This window comes from Notolabrus celidotus, chromosome 14 (assembly GCF_009762535.1).
Source record: "Notolabrus celidotus isolate fNotCel1 chromosome 14, fNotCel1.pri, whole genome shotgun sequence".
Lineage (NCBI taxonomy): Eukaryota > Metazoa > Chordata > Actinopteri > Labriformes > Labridae > Notolabrus > Notolabrus celidotus.
The window spans coordinates 25,272,246-25,299,805 of record NC_048285.1 but is presented as its reverse complement, the minus strand read 5'-3'; the positions used below and the strand labels follow the sequence as shown (position 1 = coordinate 25,299,805).

At 39.9% G+C, this 27,560-nt stretch overlaps 1 protein-coding gene and 1 long non-coding RNA gene across 2 annotated transcripts in view; both read left to right on the top strand.

Moving 5' to 3' along the window:
• The window catches only part of robo2 (roundabout, axon guidance receptor, homolog 2 (Drosophila)), a 341,550-nt gene extending 336,106 nt beyond the window's left edge, over positions 1 to 5,444 (top strand). Inside the window, exons 32-33 of the mRNA XM_034700866.1 lie at positions 1,327 to 1,521; positions 2,439 to 5,444. Coding sequence (XP_034556757.1) covers positions 1,327 to 1,521; positions 2,439 to 2,440 — 197 coding nt within the window. The 3' untranslated portion in view covers positions 2,441 to 5,444. The remainder of the gene's footprint in view (positions 1 to 1,326; positions 1,522 to 2,438) is intronic.
• A 1,298-nt stretch (positions 5,445 to 6,742) lies between these two features.
• On the top strand, positions 6,743 to 23,794 carry LOC117825160. The gene is made up of 3 exons (XR_004633794.1): positions 6,743 to 6,909; positions 19,807 to 19,891; positions 22,838 to 23,794. It is a non-coding gene; the product is annotated as an uncharacterized LOC117825160 (long non-coding RNA).
• The last annotated feature ends 3,766 nt before the right edge of the window (positions 23,795 to 27,560 follow it).

Genomic DNA, 27,560 nt, shown 5'->3' with positions numbered 1-27,560 from the left:
CAGTCTATGCTCCTTTGTAATGAAATATAACCTTTCCAATGTGAAGGGATAGAATATCAGAGATAGGCCAAACTTCATTGTATTAAGTCTATTTGGCCATTCATTCAGTGGTTGCAAATGTATGACTGACATCTCCATCAGCTGACAGCATGTTAACACGTGGGAAAATAATCACATACCTTTTAAAAGTAGCTCCTTTGAGGCTTTAACAAGCAGACACTTTCTCTGTTTCTGAAAATAAAGATAATAATACAAAATAAAGTGTATATAAACTAGTGCTGCATCACTTTTCACCTAAACAAAATCCATACAATTGCCTTGGTTGCCTCCAGCGACTCATTTAACAGGTATTAAAGCATTTAGGTTTCACAGTTATAACAAACTTTCCTGTTTCCACTCGCTGTGTTTGTTTCATTAAAGAGAAAATGAATTAATTCAAAGCAGCACTCAGGAGTTTTGTTTCTGTGACTTTGCAGTGAGGGGCTTTTCTCTGAGTTTTTCATGGTGAAGTTAGCTCTCAAGCTGCGTTCAGACTGGGCTCCCATGAACAGATTGCACTGTCTGCCACTTGCTCTGGTTTCCAGAACGTCCCCCCTCGGCCTCCCCGACGCCCCTGTTACTGTTGCCAATATTGGCCAGCTCCTCTCCAAGTAGAGCAGGAGGCCCCAGCAACTGAAATACACTCTAATCGCGTCGGCTTTCTTTTCTCACACAAACAGCAGCCACTCCACACCCCATCTGTGTGTGTCTGCGCTTGTGTTTGTGAGCATTAGAGGTCTACATGCTGCATGATCTACCATCTTTGTACGAGGACTCTCTGCGACAGTAAATCTGAGACAAAGACAGGTGCAGCTATCAGCATTTTTACCAGAAAAAAAACCTACCGGTGAATTCCCTTATGTGTCAGAGCGCTGACTGATTCACAGTAGAATCCAGGGAGGTCGGGGCAAACTCTATTACAGTCATTAGCAGAGCAGTGGGGAGCATTTTGATGAGATTTCACGCAACGACGGAGGCTGCTGAGGGTCAATGTTATGTTGCCCTGCAGCGGGAGGTGCCACAGCAGCCAGAGGTCCCTGTGTTATTGCATTTACCCCCTCATAAGACTCCTAGCTGCAGGGCCATGTGTGAGGCTGAGATTCCTCTCTGTGGCGGGCCCTGGCATCGCCTGTTGGCACCACCACTCTGCAGATGTCAGGAGGAGGGGGTGTTTCCAAAGTGCTCTTTGTCTGCATGCATCAGATGTTAGATGTGTTTCACTACAACAATAAAAGTCACATGTTGTGTCAGACCTAAATGCCTTTTCACCCCTCTTTGTGCTAACAGAGGAAGGGTGCACGCCATACAGTAAACCATCCTTCCCATCCCCCGGGGGCCACAGCTCCTCTGGCACAGCCTCCTCTAAGGGCTCAACAGGGCCGCGCAAGGGCGAGGGTCCACGACAGCCACAGCAGTGGACCGCCTCAGAGCACGCAGAATTCCTGGGGACCAACGCACAGGGACAGTTCTCGGGAGAGTTATGTGAGTATTGTTGCTCATGATATATTGTACTGCATGTAAAGTTAGAGCACTCATGATTTATAGTTGAATAATCGTCCATAGTATGACTTCTACTTTCTGAGGCCTAACAACAGTTTATCCTACTGCTCAGCACTTCAGTGTAGCGCTTGGTTCCTCAGCACCTCCCTGTAATGTGGAGGTCACTGCCTCGGGCTGTTGGTTATTATTAAAAGTTACAGCATCTTAGTCCTTGTAAAACTACAACTCACTTCTGTTTGGGTACTAATGAAACAAAATGCATGAAAAATAAATGAAGTGTTTGAACTTTTAATGAGTTTAATGTTTTTAATTTAAAAAGAGCAAGGCTAGCTGTTCTCAGTCATTTAGCCTTTAGCTAACATTTGTTTAGATACGCTGTATTAGCTTTGCTCTATGTTTGGTCCTGTAAATGCGTCCCTTGCTCTATCTTTAAGATAAGATAAGATATACTTTATTGGTCCCCCATTGGGGGAAATTCTTTTGTTACAGCAGCTTACAACACGGGACAGGGGAATACAACAATGTACTAACATAGTTAAAAAATATAATAACAATAATAATAGCAATGACAAAGGTAAAATAGAATAGAATAAAATGAAATAGAATAAAATAGAACAAAATTGAAAAAAAAAACAAATAGGGCAACTATTACAGATGTATACACACTATGTACACTTCTATCTGATAAATAGAATAATACATTAAGTATAATGAGACCTTATATAAGCTGGAAAACATCATTTCAAAAGCTAAGCTAACCTGAGAGGAGCTGGCAACTGATCTCTAATGTGCAGATATGAGAGTAGTTTCTTAAATGTTGAACTCTTTCTGAAAAGAATTGCTCTTTACTGATTCATAATTCTGACCCTGTATCCCTTCTTCTCCTGTGCTCCCCACAGAGTGATCTGCCTGGGATTGGAACTGGACAAAATGCTGGTCTTTCCTCGAAGGAAAGACACCCTCCCATTTGGGACAACAAACTTTGTCCTTCTCTGTGTGTCCTGAGAGGAGCTGGAGGAGAGCGTCAGAGGGCACATCAGAGAACAGCAGTGTCACAGAACTGTAAATGTGATGTATAGACACAGACATACTGTACATCTCACTATGTTTTCGTCCTCAAGAAAATATTTTCCACCTCCTACCTTACTGTAATTTTCTTTTTGTTAGAAAAAGGCAAGTAAAAAAAAAAAAGAAAACACTATATGAGAACAATTTTTTCTGGTAACTGTCCTTGAGGGGGGGAGGGGATTTTGTTTCCTGTAAATATATTCTTTAAGTTGTTGTTGCATTGCTATGCAAGCCTGATTCAGTTTGAGCTTTTGATTTCCATAAACAGAAACAGTCAGTTTTATCTGGTCATTTGTATTATATGTGAATTGAGTGGCTGTTGTGCCATAAAATAATTGTTTTATAATCCATTGTTTGTTAATAGTTACCATTAATTATTATCATTATTATTATTAATTATTGTTTTTGCACTGCAATTTTTGGTGATAAGCACAAAAACATAGCTCCTGCTGACATGAAGAACCGGAAGAATATGTGAAGAGGAGTTTCTGTACTGTAAAGTAAAGAGAAGAAAATTATATACTAATGTACAGAGAGATATTAAAGAGTAAGGTTTTGCTCACAGACAGCAACAAATAAGGCACCCATTTCCATAGGTGAGACTAATTGGGTGGCAGACACACAAGGTTTGAAAGTCTGAGGGGCAGATATGAGGCGTGAAGAACTGGACACAAAGCTGTAGCTGAACGAGTAGATTATTTAATTCCTAATTAACTGTCAGAAAAGTTTTGTACCACAAACAGTTAACGCTCAATATTTCAGACAATTCCAGGCGTTCTCTCATTTACAGAAACAGACTGAGGAGGTTTACTTTTTTATTTTTTCTACAAGAGTCTCCAAGTATTTCAATTTCTGTTTGTATGATTTCCTGCCTGAATAATTTCATCACATTGAGTTTACGCTCCACATTCACAACAACAGCAAACTAACCATAAACCTGTCTACATGCTGTATTCAGTCATAGCACTTACAGAGGCTGGTTTATTTTTCTTTTATCGCCTTAACACGTCGACAGACATCACAACGGAGTATTACTTGTAATTAGTAGCAATTATACTCCAAAAGCTACCTTAAATATCAGTGGAGCAGCATAATTTGTTTACATCTTTATGTTTTAAAGTTTATGTCTTTAGTTCCATTTGAATATTGTTTGCTTTTACAGCACTTACTGTTTATGTTTATGTTATATGACAAAAAAAACATTTGATATGTTTGGTCCAGCTAAGTGCTGCTGAATTAGCTTGCTCTAAATGTTGGTGCCTCAGACGCCAACACATAATGATCGGCACAGTGTTGTGTGTGCAGAACTCTGAGGAGAAATTTGTATGATTTACGATGTAGCTTCGAGTTGCTGTTTGATACAGCGAAGGGAAATGGAGAAAAGCCTTGTATATTAACTAGCAGGTCTCACTGCCTCCACGTCTACAGCCACAACGTGGAGCAGATCACTTTGAATCTGCTTCACTGCCACAAAAACACACTTATCATCTGCCGCTTCGACTTCTCGGCCCCTGAATCTCAATATTTTTGTCTTTTCAGACAATGTTTTTATTGGTTGTCCTTTTTTAATGAAAAGCTTCTTTCTTTGTATGCCTTTTATGGACTCCAAAAACGCTGCTTACAACAATGTTTTCAATATTAATGTTCAGGATTTTTGTGGTTCGATGACTGTTTTGTCTTTTTTTGTACTGCTAATGTTGATAAAAAGGGGGGTGGAAACTAAAGGCCATCAGATGCTGTTGTACTGTTGTCGTCATGCCATCATCATTTTCTATCATCCACCCAGTGGCCAGTGTTCTGGAAATGAGGTGCAAAGAGTATCTCAGGTTATTTTACATTCTGGTGGTGTTTATGTATGTGTATATATGTGTATATATATCCATACGCATCTCCACTTGATTATGCCATTCCGTTTTCATTGACAAAGAATCCCTCTCATGCCACTTTCTGTCTTACCCTCTTTTCTTTTCTGCTGTGGATTTTGACTCTGAGTAAAATGTGCTGGTTCATCCACCTTAAGACAAGATGTCAGTAAAAGAACATACCAAATTAAGATTGATATTTCTAATGTCTAATACGTTTTAGTGTCTCTTTAATACTCATTGTTTTCTTTCAAATCACAGTGTCGTTTTGTATTTATTAAAATGATAATAAAAGTATATTGTGAAATATGCATAAAGATTCGTGGAATATGAGATGTGTTTTTTTGTTCCTTGTAAAGTTTGCTGTCAGAGGCGAGCAGCGAGGCGTATGGAGGTGATGCTAGGAGGCACACGTTGGTGAAAAAAGCCGGGTCAGTAGTCGTCTGAGTCACTCTTCGTCCTGCATGTTCACCACACTGCTCCTCTCATGTCGAAACTGAAGAAACTTCAAATCTGTTTGAACACAAGGAGCAAAAACGCTCACAATTTGCTTGTCAAGACAATAGAGAAAACGTCTTTTTGGAAGGATGGAAGTACTTTGGCTTTCCCTCTCTTTGGTTCATTTTCTCAATATTGTTGATTCTTTGTAGCCTCTCTGTGTGTCGCCTTTTTGCTATAAAAGAGGATTAAAAACAACAAAAAGAGAAAGTTGATGGGTGAAGTCTTTCTGTACAGTACGGGTGAGATAACACCCTGATCCAATGCCATTTCTACAGTGCAGTACATTCTGCTTTTTTGTTTCCTTTCTGTAAACCAACCTCTGTATTCACTTGCATGTCCTTGTCCAAGAAGAGAGTGGATCAAGAAAATAAACTTTTACAGTCTCATTCCCATGTCCTGTAAGATAAATCCATGTTCTTTTATTTCCTTGTACCTGGATCAATATCAAATAAAATATTTTTGAAAAATGAAAAAGCCTTAAATTCAGTTTGTCCTCAAGAAATATTGCTGTAGAGAAATCGAGTTTTTTCCGGGGTACATCTGATCCACGTAATACTGGGTTAGAAGAGAGCAAGAAGAGACCTGAAGGATGCAAACTTATCAAGCTTCAGTATAAAAGTAAAGGGGCATGGCTGTGCCTTCAAAGTACTACAGAGGGATGTTTTAGCCATGAATGCTGCAATCTGACTCAAACCCACCATACATCACGGGCCAAAGTCCAAACACGTTCACATGATAAAATGCAATGACAGTCATAGCTCTCCCTATCGCCATAAATGCTATGCAGCCGCTCTATGAGCTAAAGCTCTGACATCTCTGCATCATCTTTGCGCAGGATATCCTTGAGATGTTAGTCTTGATGTGTTCTAAAAGCTGAGGTTTCATCAGAGGGCGTGGTCATTACCGTGCAGCAAATTTCTATTTTGACATGTCTAGCCAAAAAATTTCAAACTGTTCTTGCTCAGCCATCCATCAACATATCTGCACACATATTATTGTACTTATAAGAGGACTCAGCTTGATCACATCCATTGAAAAAAAAAAATTCAAAAATCACAGCGCCACAGACTGGCAGAAGGAAGTGACTGCTCCCTCATAACCACCGTAATATTCTACCTAGATTGCTGAATCCCCTTCAGTAGTCATATGGTACATCCTAATGGCCTCGGCCTGGGTATGAACCCTAGAACAGCTTGTTGTGAAGCAGCAGTGCCAGCCACCACACCATTGTACCACAATGATTGTACCACCATAAATCTTAGTTCAAAAATCAGTGTCCACATTTCAGATGAGCCAGCTCATTCCAGCACCACACACAAAAACCATGGCCAGGATTTGAACTCAATATCCTTTTGCTGTGAGATGAAAATGCTTATAACTAAACCACTCACCCAGTAAATCCAATGCTGCACCAAAGTATTCACAACATAAATCGAAGCATAATCCCTTACATCAGGGATCAATTCAACCCTCTACCACCCTCCGCTCAATTTACCTAATCATCCACTTTGAAGTTCACAAAAGTGATAAAAGAACATATAACTAGTTATCATTGTCGTGCTGTCACAGTATCTTTTTTACAGTTATCAAGTTACATGTAAAGAATTTTCCCAGAGTAATAAAATCATGTGTGTTTCTCAATTCAGTGTTTCCTGTTTTATTCTGGATTACTTGTTCCTTTTGTGTCTGGTTTAGTTTTACCTCCTGTTATTGTGTGCTTCCCTCCTCTTTGATTACTCTCATTAGCTTCACCTGTGTCTTTGGTCACAAATGTGTTGATCACCCTGTGTATCTGGTTTCTCTGTTTCCCCTCTCCTTTGGTCTATTCATGGAGTCTTGTTTGTGTCTTCTCTGGGCCTTTCCTCCATGTTTTCTACTGTTTTTTTTTTCCATTTGGATTATGCCTAAAGATTTCATTGGATTTTGGACATTTCTATTAGTAAGTTTTTGTTTATTTCACTTGGCTTTGTGACATCCTTTTTATTTTTGTCTGCATTTTCTTCCTCTTCTTTTGTTTTTCTTCTAATGTGACAATTTGGATAGAGGTGGCTGTTCCTGTTGCTGAGGAAGGACAGATAACCACTTAACTTGAGCACAGGGATGTAGAGTTTTACTCCACAAGGACTGAGGCGCTGCGTTTAGCTGTATTAAATATACTGTGCCCAATTTTAAATGTTTTCTGGACTTTACTTTATTTCTGAATGAAAACATGAATCACCACAGAACATCATTTTCTCAAATATAATGACTGTATATTCTGAATGTCTGGTTTGCATATATTTGTCATATTTGATTTGATATATTTTACAAATATTGATTAGCTAGGAGGGGCTCTGTCTTCTTTTTCTGTGGCAGGAGGAATTGTTGGTTTTCTTACTTCTTGCATAAACATCATGTTGTTGTAGTGAATATTAGTGTGCTTGAATTAGCTGGAAAATCATCACAGACTATTCATTTGTGTTTATCTTGAATAGTGATGATGGCCATACACTTTTATGGTATGTGATTTATCTGAATGTGTTTGCTACCTTAAGGGGTCCTTTACAGCAGGGTGTCCCAAACTTTTCAGCCTGCGACCCCCACAATATAGGTGCCAAAGACTTGCGATCCCCACTGCCCTTTAAAGTGATTTAATGTGGCTTCATTTAGCTGGTCTGCAGAAAATGAGCCTACCTATATGAGCATGTGGTTGTTTCCTGTGCTGTTATGAATTAACCTACTGCTACTGATGCTTTTGCTTAGGAGTCATCTCAAGTCAAGTCAAGTCAAGTCAAACTTTATTTTTTATAGCACATTTTAAAACAACCGCAGTTGACCATAGTGCTGTACAAGCTTAGGAACACAATCAATAAAAACAAAAAGAAAGGCAGAAAACTCATTACATTTTCTATTTTAATTTGATTTTAAGTTTAGCTACTATTTGTGTCTATTTTTTACTATAACAGGTAAAATGTACTACTTTCGGATAACTTAAAAAAACAACATCCTTGAAGACATCTCAGGATCCCCCTTTTGTGTTTCCCGACCCCCCCAGGGGGTCCCGATCCACACTTTGGGAGCCCTTGCTTTACAGGGTAAGGTTAGTTTTGTTTGAGCAAAGGTCTATCACTGTCAGTGAGCTTCATGAGATTAAATCACATCTGCAGCAGGATGCTTCTTCATAAGGAGCTTAAACTTCTGTTTCCAGTGTTGAATGTAAAGGTAGAGCGATGTAGGTTAGAATTAGAAGTACACATTAAATATAATCTTATCATTAAAATGTGCGTTACATTTTATTCTTTTTGCTTAAAGAAAGGTATTTTCTAATGTCCTGCATCATTGTTTTAGACAGTGATAAATAAGTACAGTCATTGTCTGATCCCACATCATTCCTCTTAGGGTCACATTAAGATGGCGTCATTTTTCTTCATGATGGAGAAGAATTTCCTAGACATTTTAAAGGTTACCCACTCTCCCGCTTTAATTCTATGAAAGTGGAGAATATCTTGGCATGAATGAATAATGACATGTGTAAAGCTAATTAATTTCATGCTCACTTTCTCCCTTTAGCCATCTTGTCCCGGGCTTTTCTCCTCCTTCATCTGAAAATCATGTCTGTGCAAGAAAAAACAGCCAATTTCTCTCCAGCTCCTCTCTTTATTTTTGAATCAAGGCTGTTGGGGTGACATAAAAGAGTTTATTTTTGCACTTGTTTATTTGTTTATCTTGCAGTGTTTGAGCTCTGATGCAGCAGAGCACGCTCTGCAGTCGAAGGGTGCAAAGTTTTTCCCTTCTGCGCTCATGACTGCTTTTAAAAATAGCCTCCTGTTCAGCTGCAGAAACCAGTTTATGTACACTTGTTTACCTCAGTATTACGTTTCAATCCAGCTGGATTAAATTATTGTGGGTGCTGTGCTTTATGTGGGGAGGATTTTCTCTTACCTCCTTAAGGCTGTTGTCACAAACGTAATCTTGATCATGCTGTTAGAAACAATTAAAAGTCTTTCTCCTTGTAAGGAAAGCTTTCTTTTTTCTGGCAAGAATCTGTTTCCTTTATTTCCAATTTAAAAGATTTGCTTATATGATGTTGAGAAACCAGATTAGTGAATCGCACACTGGGAGGTAGAACCTTTTTTTTAATTTGCAGGGCTACCAATGCATGAAATGTAAAACAATCTGCTCAGGGTTCACATGTGAATAACATATTTTTTCATATTCCTCTTGGACGGTTGGCAGATTTTTGCATTCAGATTTTTAGAAAAGGTTCAGCGATCAATCCTGACCCTTTAAACAAACCCATCAGTGCAGACGAGGCAGGAGCTGCACCTATTTCACACCTCTTCCTCTGTGTGTGCCTGAGGTGGGGAGGGGGACGAGTAATGACTGCTCTGCTCCTTGCCAACAAAGCAACTTTCCCTCTCTACTCCCATCTTTTATTTCCCACTGTTTACCAGTGTGCATTTATCCACCTCTTCCTCATTTCTCACCTCCGACTGAATGTTCAGCAAATATGCAGTTAGCAGAGGTGTTTCTGTGTATACTCCCAGATGAAGCTTTCAGGTGGTGGTGTAATTGTTGCATCAGATGATGGTGGAAGTGGTCTGCTGGGAGAAGAAAAACTGGGGAGCCAGGCAGGAGAAAATAAGCTTTGCTCAGCAAATACATGCTGCAGTAAGATGCAAGTTATCAGAGTGTGTGAGCGTGTGTGAGTGCTTTGATGTCTGAACCGTTTTTTTTTTTTCCTGCTGGGAAAGATGGAGCTCGAGTGCACGTGCTTGTGTGTTGATGGAAGGAAGCATCTACTGCTCGTGCTGCAGGATTTTTCCTCCTCCTGCTTCTCCTCCTCTTTGTCTCTGCTCTGGTGACAATGAGTGGAGGTGAGAGGGCAGCAGCACCAATGCAACACCATTCATCACACATGTCAAACAGCCAGAGCAGCTGCTGGGGACAAGCTGCAGAAATTAGCATTTCATCCTTCTCTCCCTCTCCCTCTCTCTCGGCCTTTATCTCTTTATATTTCCATCATTGCTCCAGGTTTGATAAATGACTTCAGGAAACACATAATTTTCCACCTGTTTGGATGAAAACATGCTGTTATTGAGCAACACTTTCCTTATATTGAGCTTTGTGTCAGACAAACAGACTGGGCTGGCTGCTTTCATGCACTTCTTATCTGATTAGAGGACTATCTGTGTGCTGCGGAGTCCTTAAAGCTCATGTGAGGAGTTTTTAGATGATTGTTAAACACACTAAGATTAATACTGATCTCTCTTTATGACCTAAAAAAGCAAACAAGACCATAAAAGAGAGGTGTGACTGTTTGTACATAGTCATTTTTTCATGTCTGAAACCTCTGAAGGGGGTACTTTCAGACCAAGTGGTTGACTACATGCTGCTGATACAGCCTTTTTTTTTTTACATGTTCCACAGAAGAAATTCTCAAGTGATAAATTTGACTGTTAAAAGAGAGAAGGCTGACATACTTATACATGTACAGGACAAATCAGTAAAGACTGCTTTGTTCACAGGGGCCGCAAAAGTTATACAAACCCACAGTTCCTCATGAGAGCTTTAAGGACTGTGGGGAATGATAGAGACCATTATATTGGTTCATTGAGCCAGGAGTACAATCGTATAGATCAAGGTGAATCACCTCTTACACTAAGTTAGGCTTGAATAATTTTTGACTCTGTTACATGACCTAAATAACACTTGCTTCTAGATATGTAAAAACACCTGTTATCAAAAGTAACTTGTTGCTAGATATACACTACCAGTCAAAAGTTTGGACACACATTCTCATTCAATGGGTTTCATTTATTTTAATTATCTTAAACGTAGTAGATTAATACTGAAGACATCAAAACTATGAAGTTATCTGGTTTTGCCATAATCTGGATTACAACTGTAGTCAAATAGGGCTATCCATTGTGTACTAACCCTACCTCTGAACAACACAACTGATGGTTTCAAACACATTAAGAAGGCAAGTCATTCTACAAATTAACCCTTCACAAGGCTCCTGCTAATTAGAAACCGTTCTAGGAGACCACTTCATGAAGCATACTGAGAGAATACCAAGAGTGTGCAAAGCTGTCATGAAAGAAAAATGGGGCTACTTTATAGAATCTAAAATATAAAACATACACTTTTTTAATGTTCTTTCATAGTTTTGATGTCTTTGGTATTAATCTACAGTGTTCACAATATTTAAACTAAATACAAACCCTTGAATGAGAAACAGTTTCCAAACTTTTGACTGGTAGTGTATATTATATATTAACAATCAACCAACAGGTTATACAAGCTCATACTCAAAGACAAAGTCTGAACAGGCTCTTACATGTAGGAACAAATATAAAGAATGTCTGCTCAACAGACGTTGAGATACTTTTTGAAGCCTGATTTTGGCAGAGCCTTGTTTGCAGGTAACACAGTTGAAGGTTAAACACTGTTCATTAAAATAAACTACATCCTTTGTAATGAATCACAGCTGATTCAAAGTTCTACTTCAAGTGCTGCTAAAACACAGGTGACGAAGAACTCTGTGATGTTCCTAAATGCATCTTCTGTAAACACAGTGTTAGATAAACCAAAGAGTAAAGAACCTTCATATCATTTGTCTGCTGTCTTATCACCTTGGGTTTGATGTATTTTTTCATTGTCACATGTTATCAGGATCATTAAGACTTTAACTTGAAACGTCATCTCAAGTTTAGATGATCTGACCTTTTCAGAGGCCTTGTATTTGTTATTGAACTTCCACATTAGAGAGCTGATTAGAGACCTCTTCCATAGTTGACAAGTGCTGCTCATTTGCAATCAACCCAAGAAACTTTGTTGAAGTGATTATAAGTCAGTTTTATATTAAGTTCTTTTTTTTATGTTTGCAAATTATTGGAGTTCAAGTCATTTTGTAACAACTGCTCACTGCAGATAGACAGAACAAATAGCTGTGTGATGAATGTGAAGCCTGCGTGGGTGTCGCATTTTACCTTGCAGTCTTTTGAAAGGAGACTTTTTATACAAGCTGAGAGCAGAAATGTTCATGGAAGCAGAGAGATTTTATTCAAGAGCAAAGAAAACTGCTCGCAGAAATAAACAGAATTGATTGTCGGGTATTGTAATGACATCCAGCGAAGGTAAAAGCTGTCGAAGAGAAAACCAGTGTGTGCATGATTTTACTTTGCTGACATGAATGGTTTGTGGGTGTATGTATGTGAGTGTTGGCAGCACACACTTCCACTAGATGTTTTATTCAAAGTACACATGTCACGATTAGACAGGAGTGTACTTTCTGAATACAGAGCTTTAGATGTCTCTTTTCCTGTGGGCTTTAAACACACCGTTGGCTGCTGGTGGGATGGCTTGATGAACAATCTCTTAATCAAAGCTTAATTGTTTAGCATGATCCTGAGTGACCCGCTTAATGGAAGCCCCCCCTCTTGATTAATGATGTGTGTTAAGGAACACAGTGGGAGACACCCCAAAACCTCGTCTGACTCTCGTTAATTAAAGGCTGAGTCCTGCGCTATCAGGGACTGGATTATGCAGAAAAATGTCACGGTAAAACAAACAGAAATCATTACATGTACTAATGTTTGTCTGGTAGCTATGTGGCAGCGCTGTTGTGGCAGATTTTTGTTAACATTACATGATGTTGTGGTAAATTCTTCGTATGCTCTATTCAGAAACAAGCCCTCTTCTTTGATATAAGATTTTGTGTCTGTGAGAATAAAAACAGAAAAAGATGGATTCACAAACGTGTTATCCGCCTGTGAGCCCAAACTACACGTGTCCCTCTGCGTGTCCTTCAAATCTTGTCTACAAAAAAAGAAGCATTTTTAAACCCACGCTCTGCCTGCTGCTCGAAAACCACACTGAAGGAAAAAAAGAAGCAGCTTCGCCAAGGCCAGCTTTTGTCTCTGCTTGCATGAAGAGGGGTGGAAATATGCAAAACTCTCCTTTTCTGCCTCTTACACACACATAGTACATAGCAGTAAAGCAAAGGACTAGTATGTATACATATATATATTTTATGCCCTTACTTTTGTAAAACCCTGCTCGTGTTTTCACATAGCAGCACTTCAACATGAAATGATGGGCCAAGCTTTGCAGAGAGAAGTATTTTACCAAGGACTTGCTCAGAAATCTGCCCTTGTCTTTTGTATGTAACAAGGCTGTGGCTGCATTCAACAGCACTGCTGCATAATAAACTCATTTTTTAATGAAATAAACTTTAAAGTAACATATAAAAGGCTTCTTTGATCCAATCAGAACTCTTAGACTAAGTTGCATGTATTGATTAATGGATACAAGGTAATCAGTCTATGTGAAAGAGCTTAAATAGTTTGTGCTTTTCAATGTTTGTGTCTTATTAGGGGATGTTCTGAACAGGTGAGCACATGAACAGATTTGTCAGCTTACAGTAGTAAACAATGGACCCGGTCTGAAGAGTGCTTCAAACTGAATCCAGCTCCAGGCCATAAGTTAAAGCTGGGGTTGGTAGTCTCGGAAAACTAGCATGAATTTGAATGTAGCATGTCTTCAGGACTCTGTCTAACCCCCAGGAGAAATCATCATATCAGGAGAAAAGCTATAATAAATATAATACTGTAACAGCTCTACTGTTTGTTAAACATGTTCAGTGAAGATGTTCTTAATTCCTACAGTGTTGACAGTTAGTGAAGGCATCAGGAGAGGTGTAGAGGTGGACAGGATTTGATTGGTTTAAAATTTTGGGACCCAAAAACGGTGATTGGTTGGTGTTTTCCCAGGTTTACTCCGGCTGCAGATAGCAGCTTTTTTTCGCTCTTTTTTAAGAACACATTATGTATTGATTACCATCGGGACATAATGATCATTTTAACCAGTATAACAAAAATTGTATCTAAATCAGACTACCAACCCCAGCTTTAAGTGTACGCTCTTTTTAAAAATGTTTACTTTGTAAACCAAGCATCATGGATCATATTGTATCAATGAGTTGAGTGAATTGTTGCATACCAATTTAAAACAGATTGCACTTGTGAACATGAAGCCTTGGTGTCCAGTAAGGAGGACCGTATCTAGCCTCCGAACATGAATGTCACCACCCTTTGAAGCATCATCACCCCAAGTCCGGCGAGGCCACTGCTGACACACGCTGCACGACCACTTATCTCCTGCAGCTCAGCCACACAAGAGGCAGGAGCAGAGGAGCAGGAGAGCGGGATCATACAGGAGATTATGCTAAACGTATATGTCATATTATCCTAAATCTATAATCTGTTTTGTGTCCGTCCAGTTAAATGTCAGCGATGCTATCGTACATATCGTATAGGTCTGAGCTGCTGTGCACCTGCATGTCCTGGATGATGCTGAAGAATTACCTGCTGTGCATCTTCTCAAATATCCTCTTTTTTCCACTCATTACTTCAGTTACGGACAATAGCAGATGGTGCAGCTGCCGGTTTAATTGTCTTTATTACTGAGGCATCTGCTTTCTGCTTTTTTAATCCAGAACACCACGCAAGACGTCAAGGCCATGTTAGTGAAAGAAAACATGAACGGATCAAAAAAAATTCCTTCAGATTGTTGCAACACACTCTTGTAACTCCAAGGAAATCACAGTCAAATGTGTTGCAGAGTAACCTACCAGCTTACACCTGGGCTTGAGTTGCCACAATACAGAAAAACAGAAGTAAAATGATATTAAACATGGTATCATCTGGGTATTTTTCATCTTTTCATGTGTTACATTCACCTGAAAGTCTGTAAATAAGAGAAGGAGAATCCCTGTGGCTCTGTTCAGTTATTTTTCTTGCTGCTGAGACGTGTTGTACCGAGCCGATGCTGAGGCAGAAAACAGCAGATGTTCCACTCCGAAAATCCTTCCTGCTTTCGGATCTGCAACAACAAAGCAGCTGAGGGAAAATGTCACCCGCGCATCATCCCTGACGGCCCAGCATGAATGAATAATTACTCTGCTTTGACTCAGGTCAGGGGAGACGACGGTATACGTAGGAGCCTCTAACCCCTCTTACTTTGAAAGCTTTTCAAACAGGAAGCCCTGCATCATGACATGTGATAAGACACTGACACAGAGGAGGCTGTGACACGCCGGGAACCTCAGAAATAAAAAGATTTTCTCGTGGCAAAAACGCTCAGGGAAATGAAAAGATTCACCCCAGCAGATCAGTGCGTGCTCTTCCTTAAAAAGATGAGATGGGGTTCATTTGTGATCAGGAGGAAGACTAAGGGGAGGAGGAGGAAGGTTGTTGAGCTAACCGCAGTCATGTCAGGAAGGAAGCAAGCTTTAGAAATGCATCATTGTCACCATTATGCTTAATAATTTGAATGACATCTCTGTGCATGACTCAAAGGCACTTGTACAGGGGGGGGGGCTGGCGGGGTTATTAGAAATGACTCCCCCAATGATGCGTGTCACTGAAGCAGCAAATTAACACGATGAGATGGAGGCATGTTAAAAGCAGCAGAGAAAAGGGAGGGAAAAGCTGGAGAGATGGAGGAAAAGAGGGAGACGTGTGGAGGGGAACAGCGATAGATGCGGAGAAAGATGTTGCTATTTTCACCGTCTTTGTTCGCTGAGATGCTCGGCTTGTGGTGCTCCAGCTCCCGCTCTGTTAAAGCCTTTTTTTTTCCTGAACACCAGGTGCTCCTATTGTGATAAATGGTTCTCAACTGTGGCGAACAATAGCAGAGGCACCCAGACATATCCCTCATCAAATAGTTCCACAGCTCCTCTTCCACAAACTACACAATAAGCACAGGATTGTGCCGCCAGTTGTTTGTCTTGCCACCACACAAGACTGGGCAATTTTTTTTTTTTTGCTTCCTGTTTACCATGCTGCTCATACGGAGCCTGACAGTCCCCTGGAAGATGCTTTTTGCCCATTTCCTGCCCAGGGTTTTGTCCCTCATCCCTCTCTATCTACATTTCCTGCTCTTCTCCTCCTCTCCGGGTTTTCCCCTCACATCCTGCTTCCTCATTCTCTCTCTTTCTTCAGCTGTGGTGCATTCCTTTGTTTCCCTGTCTACCGTCTCTGACAGCAAACAAGGCCTGATACATGTACAGTGCCTTCACCTTTTTCCACCCGGTAATTTATGCTGTCATGAGTTTTTTCACTCTTTGGACAGCCAAGGCTTTCATGTGTGTGCAGAGCGGTATCTCGGGCTGTTGACACGTTCCTCCGTGTTCGGCATGAAACAGACTGTAGCTGGTAATTGATGGGGTTTACTGCCACAGGCACCCAGTGCAAACTGGGAGGAAACCCACCAGTTTTTAACCCTGACAGTCAGATTAGCAGCTTGGAAACAGTGTGGATAATACAAACGCTTGGCTATTTAAAGTTGGACCCAACCAACACATCAGCATGTGCATCACTAACTTGTTGAATCCAGACTCAGGGTTGCAAGTATAAAAAATAATGTCTTCTTATGTTGCAGTCTTGCAGCCATGAAGGCTAAGCCTCTGTTATTGTGCTAATCCAGGAATATTGTCCAACATACTTTAGGCACTGACAAGCTTCTTTTACAACATGAAATAATCTGCTAACTACCATGTTCATAACTCAGTAACCAAATGAAAGAGATTATTAGCCAATAAAACATCCTCAGATTGTAATCAAGGTCTTAAATATTTATGTCTTTGTGGACTTAAAGAATCCAGCATTGGTCAGGCTTAAGTCTGGAAATAATTTGTTAATATAACAATCTGTCCTTTGAGTAAATGTCTTTAGGACAATTCAAATCATAGTGTTGAAACCCACTATGGTGGTGCTTTGTTCTGCTTTACAATTGTATTTAAATGGAACATGTTATTAGTTATTTTGACTTTCCTTTGACTATAGAAAAAAAAGGGATTGACTACATCTTTGATAAGTCGTCAAATAAGTTGTAAAAATCAGCAGATTGTGAGAATAATTGCTAGTGAAGCTCATTTAACCCTGTTACTTGTTTCTTGTAGATCCAAGACCTGATAGCCATCTGTGTCTCGAAGTGTCTGTGACAGAGTCCACACTCATCCTTGTGTTGGCACACCTGTATGCTTCTAATGGCATCTATTCTCAGACTTCTTCTTCCTCCAGAGTAAAATCTCTTCCCATCATTCCTCACTTCTGAGCCACACAGCATTCAGCCTGTTCAGCATTCAGCCTGGCACCCTGTCCGGGTTTCTGCTGAAGTGATAAAACCCCATTTATCAGCGGGAAGCGTCCACAGACTGCAGATACTTCCAATCTCTCTGCTTTTGATGCCAGGGTCACACCAGTATGATTTCTGGCTAGCTCACTGCACCCCCAGTGGTTACCCGCTCAAGCTCAAGTTCTCATTACCAAGTGGTGCAAGCTGCTGATGAATTTGTCCCTAATCATGTAATTTGTAAGTGTCTCACACAAGTTTGGGTGAAACATGCTACAGCTCTCCCGACAGGAACAGAAATGAAAGGTCTCGCTGTGGGATTTTTCTTTTCAGAAAACAACTCTGCAATCCATATTTTTGTGGTTGAACTGGCAGTTTATTTCTAAGGCATTTAATAGAAATCCTAATTGGAACAGTTTTGAAACAGTTGAGTGATGAAAACCATTTGGATTTTATATTCATTATTTATTTTTCTCTTGTAAAAAAGCAGCCAAAGCCACGCTTGTAAACTGCACTTTTTTCCTTCGTGTTGGCTGTACGCATCACGTGCTGGCCTCTCTCCTTCAGGTTGATTACTGGACCTGTTAACATTCAGTCATAAACGTTACAGCTATACGTAATAAAGCTTTTGAAAATGTGCAGCAGCAGCATTGTTCTAATCGCTTTGCAAATATTGCCACAGAGGAATAAAACTGGCATCACGCTTAGATCCAATTTGTGCAACACTTACCAATTACTTTCACGGTCCACTTCCCGTCTAATACAGAAAGGCCAGATTATCCGCTGGATGTCGGGGTGCTGCACACCCTAATTACAAACGCAAATTGGAAAAATGCTACTTGTGACAAAAAAAACAAACTAGTGTGTGATTTGTTATTTTTCCAGAAAAAATATTGGCACTAATTTACTTTGACTCAGTCTCCTCAAGAAGATAAGCGATCTCAGAGAAACAAGCCTACTTGTGTAAAATGTGTAGTGGTTTTGATCCTCCTGTTGCTCTTGTAATCAGATAAAGCATGTATGTGCTGTGTCTAATTGGGTTGATGTATAATTAATATTAACTGTAGTACCAGCGTATATCATTACATGACTGATTAAGAGGAGACGAAAAGACAGAACATTAGGTTATCAAATATAGTGCAGTGTTTTTGATGAGCTGTGTAAATCTACTAAGACCCAGAACGAGTTTAAGTTGACTTTTTAAAGCACTTTGAAGGCATCAGAACGCTGTGTAAACTGACTGCTGCTCTCATCTAAAAGCTTGTTTTCTCTTTATTGCTGCCGCACAAGCTCACTGCAGTTACAGAGCTCTGCTGTTTGCATGGATTTCATGCCTGGACTGACAGAGGACATGTAGCAAGGAGTTCAGCTGAGTCAGGGCAGTGACAGGTTTGATACACAGAAGCTGAACTGGTGTCACATGGAACTTTTTGGTGTATGAGTTTTGGACAAGTAGCAAATTCAAGTTAGCTGGTTGTTTGCTGCCAGTGATTCCAGATCAACTCAAAATAACATTAAGGGCCTGCAACCTATTTTGTCAATCAGATCTTTGTATGTCTGTGTGTGTCAGACAATAGTTTCAATACCAATTACAAACTTCTGAGCAAAGGGGATAGCTTTGCTTGTTTAGTCTACCAAACTATTATATTGTTTGATCCTTTGTTACGGCAGCAGATCATTGTAAGTATTTGGCATCATGGCTCCAACCTCATCACTCCTCGCAGATTTATTTTACAATCAGAAATTTTAGTAGTGATGAGGTCATATCTTAAAACCTGGCTGTAGCCTGTAGTTAGATGCTGGGGTGGTAGTATGGCTGAAAGCTGAACTGAGCACAGGTGGAGGTGGCAGTGACTAGAAATCTTGCTGCTTAAATAAACCACAAAAATGGGATGGTTTTATTGTGAGTTGATGAGAGAATGATGCTTTCTTAATGAGAAATCACTACAGCTACAGTCTGTCCACTCGGCAGGTAAACATTTCCAGCAGATAATACCATAGATTGTACCTTGATTATTTGACTGCATAAAGGATCTCTGTCTTGAAAGTTAGAAACATGCTGAGCAAAAGTTAGCAGCATCTCAGCTTGCATTCTCTGAAGCCCTGACAGTGAGCTCTGAAAAGACACCAGTTTTAATTAGGAACTGCTTTGAGTGATTTAATGGTTTTAATTACCAGGTCCCTCTCTTCTTGAGAGAGAGAAGCCTACAGTCTGGCTTTTGTTAAAACCCTTGATGACATAAAAAAAACAACTTAAGTGATACCAAAAAACAAACTCAGAATCATCAAACGAGCAAACAGCTGCTCAGTTCACAGCCTCTCTTGACATTCTGATCTCATCATAGAGCATCAAAAAACACTGATTATCAATCTGATATCACTTATTTCAGTGTTCTTTGGCAGTTTTATTCATTTGTTCTTTTAATACTTGAGAAGAAAGCATAGTTTCTGTTTAATTCACACCAATGCAGTTTGTGGATTTCTTTATTGAATAAACTGCTCAAATATTTAGCCATAAAACATATCCTCATTTTCAAAAATCTCGCTTAAAATGCAATGAACTCCCATCATATACTGGGTAACGAACAGTCATTATAAGTTAAACCTACAGTTAGAAAGCTAGATTATTTCTCCAGAAAGTTAGTCAACTGTTCTAGATAAGCGGTGTCATGAACTCTTGGAAATGACTTTGTGACTTGTCTCTTTTTCTTCTCAGCCAGAGTTCACGTCTGCCAAAATCAAAGCAAACTCTCATGAGGCAGAAACATTCAGACGGAGCTGCACTGAGCCCTGGGCTGCAGGTAAGACTGAGTGAACCAGAGAGCTGGTAGAGACAGAGCACCACCACTCAGCCTTTCAGGAGATAGATGCGTCCTGCCACCGTATAAATTGACTGTCGGAAAAATTGTGTGACAAAATGCTCAGATTGCTGGGAAGTTAGAGGTGAGGCGACAATGATGGAGAGATAAAAAGGACGGGAAGATGGGTCAAGGGTCAAAAGGAGGGGAGGTTATGTGGTGAAAATTGGGAGAAGGCCAAGGTCAGTGTTAAAGGTCTGGAGATGACTGACTCAAAATAAAAGAACTTCAGAGGAATGAAGATAAAGCTGGATTAGATTCAACTATACACAAAAACAGCTACATGTAGCATGGTGATAAAGATTTCTGTTAGAGAAACGATTACAGCAAAGTCAACAACAAATCCTTAAAGCTCATTATAGTTTTCATAATGGCTGTGTTGTTGTTTTTAGTGCTTGAAATGTTCCACTTGTACAGCATATCTCCTGTCATCTACATCATAAACACTAACGGTAACCCTCTGAGCTGAACAATGACTGGCTTGAATTCAGAACAATAAAGGAAAGAGCCCCACTGTAGAATAGCAATTATTCAAAGGATCTGGCAGCTCTGATAAAATGAATGAAACCTTATGACTTGGCAAACTAGCTTCATGGTTAATGCAGGACTTCCTGGATGGAGGTTTGAAGTTATTGGACGACTGTTCCCCCTGTGGGAGAGTAAAGTGATTCGGCCGTACTCTGCAGATGTCTGCCATATAGCGGAAGAGATAGTAGCTGTCTGCTGTAGGATGGATGAAAGGAGGAAATGAGAGAGACATAGACCAGGGATCGGACTATGACTTGGAAGCCAATGATGCTATCAAAGGAGCTTTGGCATGAATGGTGAGTAGAGAGAGGAAACAATGTTCGCATCTCCATTTCTGTTCCAGTTGCTTGCAGTCCAACATCTCATCTGACCAATTCAGAGGATCACCTAGTACAGACAGAAGATAAATTGGCATCCCTGTAATTGCCTCAACCTTTAACCTGGAGGCAGGAAGTGGTCACTTTACCCTGGGAGGCCTAACGCTCTGCCTCTATCATAGAACAGCATCAGCTATTGACACACTGCAGTAATGGCCCACCTTAGGGCTGCGAGCTTCACACAGAGTAATGATGACCCATGCTTGCCTGCAAGCAACTGCTTTTCTTCTCATCGATGCAATTACTGCACTGAGGCATGGATGCTCAAAAGCCCCCGCAGAAAGGACAACCACCACCCCTTGTTGTTCCTCTGAACACCAATCCTGAAGCAGAAGATACTATACCTCTAAGAATAGAGATGTTCTGATATTGTTTTTCCTTACTGACACCAAATTTTGATGCCCAGACACGAGTCTTGGCGGAAATCCAGAAGAAGTGTGTGCAGGTGTGTTTATCTGCAGAGAGAGTGCTCTGTCTGGATTTTCTAGTTTTCTTTTGAATTTTGGGTGTTGTTGGCTAAGGTTTTGGCTCAGTGCACTGACTTACACGCTTGCTGGTACACTGCATTTTAGGCTGTAATGGCTGCCATTACTAATACTAGTATGGTATCAGAACGACTTTACCTAAGAACAGAGACTATGTGATGATGCCGGGCTAATCTGTTAATCTGTAATATTGATATGGATATAGGGGATGTTTTCTGCACAGGTTGTTGTGATGCATTAATTATTGTTGACGCTCTTCCACGTTTAGCTCCCACCAGTGAAAAATGAGATGACAAAAGAGGTAATTTCCTCTTTCTCTCAAGACGGTGGGTAATTGTGTCTCAGTCTGTGTGAGGCTTCTCCCTCCCCATTCCTCCTGACAAAGACTGTAATTCACTGTAATTATACAGATGGATTGAAATATACAGCAAGACAGGGAATCACTCCAATTATGCAGAGTTGATTAAAACTTGGACCCCATGCCAGGGTGCTGCAGGAGCATGGGAGGAGTCAAGATGTGCACCACAGCTCTGAACACATAAGACAGATATCACATGCACCATGATGAGGACCAAAAGACTGGAAGAAGCAGTGTTTAACCTCATAAGACCGAGCAGTAATATGACAATATGCAGATGATGGTGTGGTTTGTGAAGAGTTTCTGCTCCTCACAGAAGGCAAACTCCCCCTGATAAAATCTCAGCGACTCCTAATGAAGATGGATCAATGCTATTCATCTCCTGACAGCCGCACACAGTGTACAGAGCATCCCATCTCCTGTGTTCTGTTGTAGCATATCGCTACAGCGTTTATGCGCAGTGGTGGGGATAAGTCCTTGGCATCAGGAGACCATGGTCAGTGGAGGAGAACGAGGTGGAGACAAAAGGAGGAAGGTAAAAAAAAAAAAAATAGGAAATGGAGAATAAAGAGAAACAGACACAGAGACAAAGAGAATGAGAAAGGGGAAGAGAAAAAGATCACAAATAGGGAGGAACCCAGTGAAAAGGGCAAGACATTTGTCACCTTCTCCTGCAGGACTATAGGAAGAAAGAACAATATCATTAATCTCCTGACATTTCAATATTGTATTAACCTTTCTTGTGGAATTCACCGGGCTCATTAGTCTTTTTTGAGGGAGAGAAAAATAATAATCGATAGAACAAGCTCTGGACACGTTCTAGGAATAAACTGCAGTCAAATAACATTCAACCTCAAGCCAGTCATACAATGCTGCCCTGTCTCTAGTAATCCCTTTATGGCCTTTGATTTATTTGAATTTTTAAACAATGAATTCAAAGTAAAAAGATACATGAAGGTGATGTGGTGGAGCTGTTGCTCCGAAGTAGGTCACAATCATAAAAGAGAATAATGGTCGAGCTGTAAAACAACAGCTTAAGATGGCAACGCAAGCACATCAGCCATCTTATGTGAGGAGAAAAAAAAACCCAAGGCCACACAAAGCGTGATGAACCCATGTCTCATCTCCCACACTCTTTCAGTCAGCAGCCTGTCAGCTATGGAGAGACTGAAAGAAAGGAAAAGAGTGAGGGTGGAGGATGGATCCAAAGGTCCGACACCATCCTCCCTTCCTCTGCCTGCTCACCCATGTCCTCACCTTCCATCTATCAATGCCTAAAGGAGCACCAGCCATTCAAATCAGCAGCACTCCCTTGTGACATTTGACTAAGAAAACAGCCTGATTCATCTCCATTATGTGCACTCACTGATCATGAAGCACCACCAGCCTTTTGTCCATCATCATTTACATTTAGCCTCTATGATTGGTGGTGTCAGTGTTTTGTTCAGCGTGTGTGGTGATGTTGTTATGAAAATATGTCGCTTTTGAATGGTGTGATTGTGTGTTTGCATTACACATTCCTAACCCAGGGGGGGAGTCACCTGGGTTCAAGGGTTATTTCAATACTGTCATTACAGATGTCCTCAGCACCTTGACTACTAGACAAGAGCTTGTAATGGGTGTCTCTGAATTGACATGGAAATGAGTGGGTGGCGGATTCACACACCTACTCTATATGTCTGTCTGTGTGAGGGAGGCTTTTAATTAGTGATTTTCTTTTCTAATTAAGGAGGAATCAATTAGATTTGTGATGGGAAAAATATAGTATTGGACAGGAACCTGTTTAAGAATCCACAGGAGGATAGAGTATCAAACACTTATTGAAATGGACTCTGAAGAAAGATTGATGAGACTGTGCATATGACATTCAGCAGTTTGTGGGTTAACTATAGAGGCTCCATCAGAGTATTAATCTTTACATCACTGCAGCCCAAACGTTGCAAAGCAATCACCTGGACCATTTGGTGGCAGTATCTGATGCATCAGTATGATAAAAAAAAAGAACCTCTATGGACATTTAATATTCTGGCTAAGTTATAATTATGATCACTATTTTGCTGTCGATATTTTCTCAATTAAAATCTCAAAAAATGAAGAATCCGATGTGTTTTGATACGATTATTTACAGAGAATCAATAAGTAAAATCAATTGACTGGATAGTGGGTACAGGTTTTCACATATGATAACTGTAGTTTGATTAATAGGGTAAGATTTTAGAGATTAACTACTTATACTGTATATATATATATATATTTTATCAGTTAATTACAAATGTGATTTAATAAGGGAGGGTATGTTGTATCTGTCTAACTGTCCAGCTCTAGGCCACCTCTCTCTCCTCTGATTATGTTGTTTTTGCTGCACACAAATCAGGCTTTTCTGTTGGCTGTGGCTGCACAGGTGGATGGTATTAGCATTAATGTTGAGGATGCACTACTTGTAAACTCTCACACACACACACACACGCACACGCACACACACACACACACACACACACACACACACACACACACACACACACACACACACACACACACACACACATACATAAGCACATACACCCCAAAAGGATTGGAGGTTGTACCAAGTGTTTTAATCTGTAGAGTAACTCTCAACACATTTACCTGTGTAATATCCTGATTCCTTACCTTAGTTGGATAATTTAACCAAGACTCTCCCACCTCTGCAATGCTGCTGTGCTGTCCCAGCTGACTAACTAAGGTAAGGGAAATGCATTGCACACAGATAAAAGTGGTAATATAGAGGAATGATGCTCACTCAAAATCAAGAAACAAAACACTCTTTCTGTGGCCACTATGGCTATATTTATTCTCATAGACAAATAACAGTGCAATGACCATGCAGAAGCAATATTCTCCAACATTTCGCCAAACTATAAAAGAGGCTCTGGCTTAGAACTGTTAAAGTCGATGGTTTCAAACTGTGTAAAAAGGTTTAGTGACTAACGTGTGCATGGTGTTGTCCTGCCACAGATTGTAATGTACAGTGTAAGTTCTTCAGATGGATATTACTGTCACTTTTTAACTACTTTGTGAATGTTTTTGTCTTTTTGTTAGTTTCTATCAGTTTCTTATGAAAGACAATAATTGCATTATTTCTTGAAATGTGCAGTTTAGACAGAGTATGTGTTTTTTGTAGTGTTTTTCTATAGCTGTACATTTTCCTATCATTTTTTTCTCCCCACCATGGGCATAATCAGTGGAGTGAGTCTGCTCTCACCAATCAAAGAGCCTAGTAACAATCATAAGCACATTGATGAAGACCATTACTCACTGATATTAAATTTTACTGTGAGATCAGCTCACAAATGCAAAGAGGACAGCATGGAAAAGGCTGAGGGAGGGAAGATTTCAGGGGATGGCGATATTCCTTTGGGTTAATTGTGCGGACCCCATCAGCACTAAATAAGGATGGTTAGAATGACTGGCTAAGTGACAAATGGATGTACAAATCACCCAGATTACTTCCCAGTTATTAAAAAACTTGGATTTGGCTTGCTTCCACATTCCCTCTCTCATTACGTCTGGTGGTCTCACCACTGACGGCTATCTTTCACAATAACTCATTTCTGTTCAATTTTCACGAGTCGAAACAAGCCTAAGTGTTAACATTGATTAAAAACAACTTTTTGTAATGATATGAAATTGTGATGAGACGGTTAGTGAGATCATTAAACGTAAATGACTTTTGATTGATTGTCTGAAGAGGTGGCGTCTGACCTGCAGCTGTAGTGTAAATGGCTGTGGAGAGGTGTCGCTAAGCTGTCTAAACACTGTGCACCTGTGATGACGGGCTCCTCGCCGGCGTTCTCGCCGAGGATGGCGACAGTAAGCCGAGTTGTCAGACAGTGCACAGCTGTTCACTTAATTACCTCCTAGTTTGGGGAGGAGGTTAATGAAGCAGTTTGGCGATCAGAAATGAGAGACAGCCTGAATGTGCACAAAAGAAATTAGTTTCTGGCTGCTGGGAAAGAGTTGAAAGCAAATGTAGTTGAAATTATTGATTGCAAAAAAGTGAAACACTGAACACATAAAGGAAGAGGAAGCAGAGAGAGGAAGAGAGATTAGTCTGCTTTACAAAACTGTGCACGCTTAGCATATTCCTGTAATACTGTAAATATAGTAATTATGCCTTATACTGACATTGGTGTATTTAATCACGAGGTGAATGTTCTTGTTTAAATGTACTTCTTTCTTAGACATAAGACTCATTCTCTTACTTGCATTGTATTATTGGAACTATCTCGTATTCCTTTAAAAGTTACTGAAAGGAAACTTTTCTGTTGAAATCAATGCTCGGCAGGGTAACAATTGATCTTGATAAGGGTTATTTCATATTTTTCAACCAAACCATTTGTAGTCCTCTTTAGCTAGCCAACATTGTTAACAATGGCTTCACATTTGTTTTTCTATTACTACTGTTTATACTATGTATTATCTAATTATTAACCAGTCTTTATGGGCTTTGATACAACATGATACAGCATTTAAACCACCCAAAATATTGTACGTGTATTTCTAAGTATGTGGCTATGCATTAGTTATCTACCATAACTTGGATATTTTCAACTTGCATTTACAGAACACTGATACAAATCATGTATGTATTCATGTGTCTGTGTGTGTGTGTAAAGCACATATGTATGTGTGAAAGCATAAACGTATGCATGTATGTGTGAAATCATGAACGTATGCCTTTATGAGTGTGTGTGTGTGTGTGTGTGTAAATGTGTGTGTGTGTGTCTACATGTGTGTGTGTGTATATGCGTGCACAAACATGTGTGAATGTATGCGTGTATGAACATGTGTGTGTACGAATGCAAACATAAAAGCATGCACATGTTTATTTGTGTATGAATGCATGCACATATGAATTTAGGAACATATGTATGACAGCATCTATAAAAGCATCAATGTATGTATGTATGAAAGCATGAATTTATGTATATATGTATGAAAGCATAAATGTATATATGTATGTATGTATGGAAGCATGAACATATGTATGTATTTATGTATGTATGAAAGCATGAATGTATATATGTATGTATGAAAGCATGAACGTATGTATGTATGAAAGCATGAATGTATGTATGTATGTATGTATGAAAGCATGAATGTATGTATGCATGCATGAAAGCATGAACGTATGTATGTATGAAAGTATGTATGTATGTATGAAAGCATGCACGTGTTGTGTGTGGTTGTGTGTTAAAACATATTATAAAAACCTTAAGAGTTGAAATAGCAGATATAGAACACAAGCAGTCTCCTGTTTTTATTCCCCCTCCCCCATTTTGGCAGACATGCCACTACACCTCTCCCCCAAGCATACAGGTAGAGTAACTGTAAGGACCTCATCAGAGACCAGCCTGCCTCCTTGTACATATTCATGCCATTATGGGCTGAATAACCCTGGCAGACAAAGTATCCGCTTAATGTCCTTAATCACCTGCATCTCATTGTGGGGCCAGGACACACCTCCACTCATTAAAATGATGGATGGAAGCATAAGGGGATGCTCTCCCCTGTTTCAAATTTGTTCTTGTTTAGAAAGGTGCTTATTAGGGAACACCTGGGGGAATGGAGGGGGGGAGGGGGAGATCCAAGAGTAGGAGGAGGGGGCAGGAATCCAGACACTATACAGTAGCCTAACTGTTATTGAGAAAAGCTTAACGTGATTCAATTATAATTTTTCCTATTTATTTGTGCTCTTTAAAGATTGAAAAAAAATATCTGTTACCCAAAAATGGCAAATAGTCATATTTGATGTAAAAATGCTGTGGGGAAAAAAAGGGGGGAAAGCTTTTAAGCTGCTAATTACATTACTTCTGTATTTTTAT